The sequence below is a fragment of the Rhincodon typus genome, unplaced genomic scaffold (assembly GCF_021869965.1).
Source record: "Rhincodon typus isolate 14 unplaced genomic scaffold, sRhiTyp1.1 hic_rhity00012081, whole genome shotgun sequence".
In the NCBI taxonomy this organism is placed as follows: Eukaryota; Metazoa; Chordata; class Chondrichthyes; order Orectolobiformes; family Rhincodontidae; genus Rhincodon; species Rhincodon typus.
In genome coordinates, this window is record NW_025977719.1 from 862 (window position 1) to 6,843 (window position 5,982).

General features: G+C 43.1%; 1 protein-coding gene across 1 annotated transcript; it reads left to right on the forward strand.

Annotated features, from left to right (window-relative positions):
* Positions 1-558: 558 nt before the first annotated feature.
* On the forward strand, positions 559-4,797 carry LOC109924639 (myosin-binding protein C, slow-type-like; the record flags this gene model as incomplete). Its single annotated transcript, XM_048594632.1, has 3 exons — positions 559-754; positions 2,869-3,008; positions 4,638-4,797. Coding segments are annotated over 3 exons (496 nt in total), but the record flags the coding sequence as incomplete, so codon positions are not given.
* Positions 4,798-5,982: the final 1,185 nt, after the last annotated feature.

Below are 5,982 nucleotides of genomic sequence, written 5' to 3' on the forward strand. Positions count from 1 at the left end.
AGTAACAAGAAAGTAGTGGGATCGTTGTATTTTGGCCAAAACTTTTCATTCAACCAAGATTAATAGAAGCCATGATGTGTAGGTGCCAGTGTTGGACTGGGGTGGACAAAGTCAGAAGTTACACGACACCAGGTTATAGTCCAACAGGTTTATTTGTAATCACAAGCTTTTGGAGCGCTGCTCCTTTATCAGGTGAACTCTGAAAGCTTGTGATTTCAAATAAGCCTGTTGGACTATAAGCTGGTGTCGTGTGATTTCTGACAAGATGCAATAGAAACAAAAGGTCTGGTTATTGCTGCTTTTGGGAACTTGTTGTGTGAATGTTGGATGGCATGTTTACTGCATTGTAACACTTGAACAATACTTCATTGGCTGTGAAGCACTTTGGGATGCCTTAAGGTTGAGAAAGGTGCTTTAGAAGTGCAAGATGCTTCTTTTTGTGGTACGGTCTTCTAACAGCCACAACTTGAAGAAGATTCTTCCATCCATTGTTACAAAACAAATATTGCATTAAAACCGGTTCAGGCACTGATTTATACAATTAACCTCTTTTACCAGGGTAAACCCAGGCCAAAGGTCACCTGGACAAAGGATGACGCTCCTTTGGATTTAAGTACAATTAATGTTCGCACCACGGAATCAGACACAGTGCTGTTCATCCGCAAAGCTGAGCGTAAAAACTCAGGCCACTACGAGCTAACAGTCCAAGTGGAAAAGCTTGTGGACAAAGCTACAATAATCGTTCAGGTTGTTGGTATGTGAACCAGAACTACAAAATTACACAGTCCCGGGACTTAGCCGCTCAGTGGAAAAGACTTGGGGATGTGGTGCATGTGTGAGAGACTGAGTTTGGTATCAGGCAGTTTCAATGCTGCATTTCACTTTCCTGGAGCCCATGACCTGGTTTATGTGGATCTCTTCTGCCCCAGTCTTCAATGGATCTCAGAGGAACCTAAGGAATACTCGACCACAGAAGGCTGCAAACGCCAAGTTACTGAACATACTCAAGAAAGAGATAGACACGTTTTTTAACTAACCTTTTTGGATTTTAAAGATGTTGAGGCGTATGGGGCAAAATTAGGAATGTGAGATCGAGATAGAGTATCGGTCCATGATTGTATTGAATGGTGGAGCAGGCTCAAAGGGCTGAATGGCCTAAGTTTCGACCTAACCCTTGCACCCCATCCAAATCACAAGGTCCGAGGCTCAGATCCATGTCCAAAGATTCCTGTCAAGCGGAGATCTGAGCTCGGAACATAAATTCTGGAGTTACATGGGTTGTGGGAGCCCATAAAACACTCCCCCCATTAAGAATGTCCACCCAATTCCTATAGCCCCTAGATGAAGCCACTTTCCCTTCTGGGAGGGTGTCAGCTTAGCAATCAGGTTGTGAATTCTCACAAATTAACCGTGTGTCTAAGACATGTTGTTTGCTGAGGCTATACTGTTGGCATGAACTTGATGGACAAATTTGTAACGGTTTATCTTCCTCCTTTGAAATTGACAACATTAGCAGTATTTGGCAGGGTGAATCTTGAGGCAGGGTACATCCTGTTTCTCAGAGTTAAGAGCAGACAGTGAGGATCCTCTGGGTTTGTTCAGAAATGGATGTCTTGGGGAGGGGTTTTGGATGGAAGGTTTGAGGATAAAGGCAGAATTATGGGTCCTTGATGTCTCTAATTGGTTGGTAGATTGCACAGCCAGTATTGACTGACTGTAGAAAATTCCATAAGTCATCAATTTCCAGTTGGAAGGAGAGGCACTCTCGAAATCTGATTGTCCATTTTGGAGGAAAGTGGACTTGGCTGACAAGTTGTCCTAGACATGACCCTCCGAAATGGGAGCGGAGAGGCTTAGTGATCAAGAGAGTAGACTGTGGCCCAGAGGATTGAGTTCAAACCCCATCACAGCAGCTGGGGAATTTTAAATTTGTGTAACTAAGTCAGGAATGAGTGACCCTGTTTCAGTGATGATAACCATAAACCTACTGGATTGTTGTAAAACCCCCTGCATTTGCCCCCACCTGCCCTACCATCAGGTTCACTTATGTTCTTTAAGGAAGGAGACTTTATTTTATACACACTGTGAGGGTATCACTGGTTAGGCCAACATCCATTGCCCATCCCTAATTGCCCAGAGGGCAACCACATTGGCTGTGTGTCTGGAGTCACATGTAGGCCAGACCAGATAAAGATGGTAGTTTCCTTCCCTAAAGGGCATTCGTGAACCAGATGGGTTTTTCCTGACAATCGACAATGGATTCATGGTTTTTGTTATTCTTAATTCCAGATTTTTATGGAATTTCAATTCCACCATCTGCTGTGGCAGGATTAACCCAGGTCCCCAGCTTGGGTCTCTGGATTAACAGTCCAGCAATAATATCATTAGACCACTGCCTCCTCCTGAACTGATGCCCTTACCTGGTCTGGCCCTACACATGACTCCAAACGCACAGTAACGTGGCTGATTATTAACTGGCCCCTGAAAAGGCCTGGAAAGACATTCAGTTGTATTGAGTAAGTGGCTCACTGCCACCTTCTCAGGGGTAACAAATGCCCTTGAAGTCTAATTAGTGTGAATAAATAATAAAAATATAGCGGGAGCTCAGCTTAGATAGTGAGAGACAATGGTAGGAGGTAGGCTGTGACTTAAAGAGTTGATGCCACAAACTGGAATAAATTTCAAGCGGCTTTGGGACATCTGGTGCCAAAGCACAACAAATACAATTCTGTGGATTGTATTTTGGCTGCTCTGGTGACAGTTAAGGACACAAAGGGGGAAATTATGGCAGAGATCAGTTTCGCAAATGAGCAATGTGGAATTGCCAAAAAACAAGAAAAATTGCTATTTTTGTGACTCTTTCCACAGAGAAACCTGGTCCACCAATGATAGTGAAGATAGTCGATATTTGGGACACTAATGTGGCATTAGAGTGGACACCACCAAAGGATGATGGGAATGCCAGTATTACAGGTTACACCATTCAAAAAGCTGATAAAAAGACCATGGTGAGTATGAAATCATAACTATCTTGCTTTCTCTCTCACTCTCTCTCACTCACTCTCTCTGCTCTCACATTCTCCTTTTACATTCTGTCCCTCTCACTCACCCTCTCTCTCTTTCATTCTTTCACTTTCATACTCTCACATATATTCTTCCCACACTCTTGTTCTCACAAATTTTTTTCTGTCTAGCTCCTTTGCTTTCTCATAATTTCTCTCACTCTCTCTCTCATTCTCTCACTCTACCTCCCTCACATTTTTTCTCTCTCCTTCAGTCTCACTATTTTTGCCTCTCTCCCTTGCATTTTCTCCCTCACTGTCTTCCACTCACCCTCTCTCGCTCACAATCCGTCAATAACATGGAGGATAATTACAGATTTAAGGAGGACATTAAGCAATCCTTGAAGATGTGGGCAGAGATAGAGAAAATTTAACTGTGATATTTGTGGTGGAGACACATCTTGGAAAGGAATCTAAGGAAAGGCAATGTAAACAGGACAGTGATATTATATATATATCCCACTATAAAGGAGGATGTGGGAATAGAGACCGGAGGTTATATACACACAAAGATGGAAGGGCGGTTGAGAAGACAGATGAAAAAAAGCACATGATCCTCCATTCAAAACGAAGTAGATTCAATCGTAGCTTACAAAAAGAATTGAATAAATAGTTGAAAGTGGGGAAAAAGGGCTGTGGGGAAAGAACAAGGGAGTAGGACTAATTGGAGTGCTGATTCATAGAACGGGCTGAATGGCCTTCTTCAGTTCTGTATCATTCTATGATTCTAGAACTATATCAGTGGCAAGATTGTCCCATTGCCATGTCCTTCAATGCAAATACCTAACACCACAAAAAGCCAACATCCAAGGTCAGCAGGTAATAGGGAAGGCAAATGGAATACTGATCTTCATTTCAAAGGAAATGGACTATAAAAAATCAAGAGCTTTGGCTAAAAATATACAGGGCACTAGTTAGTCCACAGCTGGAATATTGTGAACAGTTTGGGTTCCTTATCTAAGGAAAGATATACTGGCATTGGAGGCAGGCCAGGGAAGGTTCACTAGGCTGATCCCGGGTATGGAGGAACAAAAATAGAAATTGCTGGAAAAGCTCAGCAGGTCTGGCAGCATGTGTGGGGAGAAATCAGAGTTAACGTTTCTGGTCGAGTGACGCTTCCTCAGAACGGAAGACCCGAAACATTAATTCTGATTTCTCTCCACAGATGCTGAGCTTTTCTGTTCTTGTTTCTGATTTACAACATCCGCAGCTCTTTTGGTTACCAAGTATGGAGGAACTGTCTCATGAGGACAGGTCAAATAAGTTGTGCCCATCTCGTAGCCTTATAGTTGGACTTGTCCCCATCTCATAACATTATCGTTGGCCTTGTCCCCATCTCATAACATTATCTTTGGACCTGTCACCATCTCATAACCTTATAGTTGGGCCTGTGCCCATCTCGTAGCCTTATAGTTGGGCCTGTGCCCATCTCGTAGCCTTATAGTTGGGCCTGTGCCCATCTCATAGCCTTATAGTTGGGTCTGTGCCCATCTCATAGCCTTATAGAGACTGAAGAGTGACAGAACAAACAAAACAATGGCATATTTAACTAAGATTATACCATTCCCTCTTTAGGATTGGTACACAGTCGCTGAACACTACCACAGAACCAACTGCGTCATATCCGAACTCATCATTGGGAATGAGTATTACTTCAGAATCTTTTCCGAGAATATGTGCGGACTGAGTGATGATGCCACAATCACGAAGAACAGCGCCATGATCCAGAAGGATGGTCTGTTTAAATGTTATGCTGCAGCACTCTGTTGCTAATCATTTTATAAGAGACACTGTGTATGTGAAGATTTACCCCCTCCTACATCCCCCTGACGTGCGCTCCCATCTGGAGAAGCTGTCCCCTGAGAGAAGCAGCTCATTAGACCAACCCCTACTATTGCCTCCAGATAATAATCTGCTTTCCTTTTTTTTTGCTACAAAAGTGGATAACCTCACAACTATCCACATTACACCTCATCTGCCATGCATTTGCCCACTCGCTCAACTTGTCTAAATCACACTAAAGCATTGTTATTGTTTTAAACATCACAATATGATCACACCTTAATCTTCTAAATTCATGGGAATACAAACTAAGTTTTGAGTTGTCCCTGTAATGTCACCCCCTTATCACAGTATCATTCAGTTGAATCAATCTGCAACCACAGAGTCCATTATATCCTTTGTGAGATGCAGTGTCCAGTTTTGAATGCAGATACTTCAGAGTTAGAGCCTGACCACGGTTTTGTAAGACCCTGGTGGTTCTGTACTCCAATTCCTCTAGTGACACTGGTAACCCAGTGTGGTGCCACAGTGTAGAAACCTACAAGCCACACTATAAAATACAGCAGCTTCCAGTTTTCTGTTTTCTAAACTTTGTCATTTCCTAGAAGGAGAAAATGGGTGAATGAGACACACTGGTCCAACTTGTCTTGCGACCTCTTAAATGGTGCTCCAGTGTGATCATTCTGTTCATTCCCAGGTCTCATTGGTTTGTCCCTCTGGGTTGGGTATGTTGGAGCAGGGTGGTGCCACGTAATCTCACTTGCTATGGTTTGACAACTGTTTAGCCCGATGCCGAAGATAACCCCCTTGATCCTCCTGCTGCTTCAGAGAATCAAACACAGAGGATGGCATTATCCACTCCTGATTTTCTGCTCAATAAAATTGGCCAATATATATAATCCACAACTTCAGAAACTGACCATAATATGTCTGCAGAAATAGCAAGGACCGCAGATGCTGGAAGTCCAGAGCCAATAAACATAGAGCTGGACAAACACAGCAGATCAGACAGCATCAGCGGGTCAGGAAAGTCAACGTTTCAGAACAAAAGGTTTCGGCTTGAAACGTTGACTTTCCTAATCCTCATAATCCTCTTTGTTCTTACATTTCCACTTCACCTCCCCCGCCCACACCATCT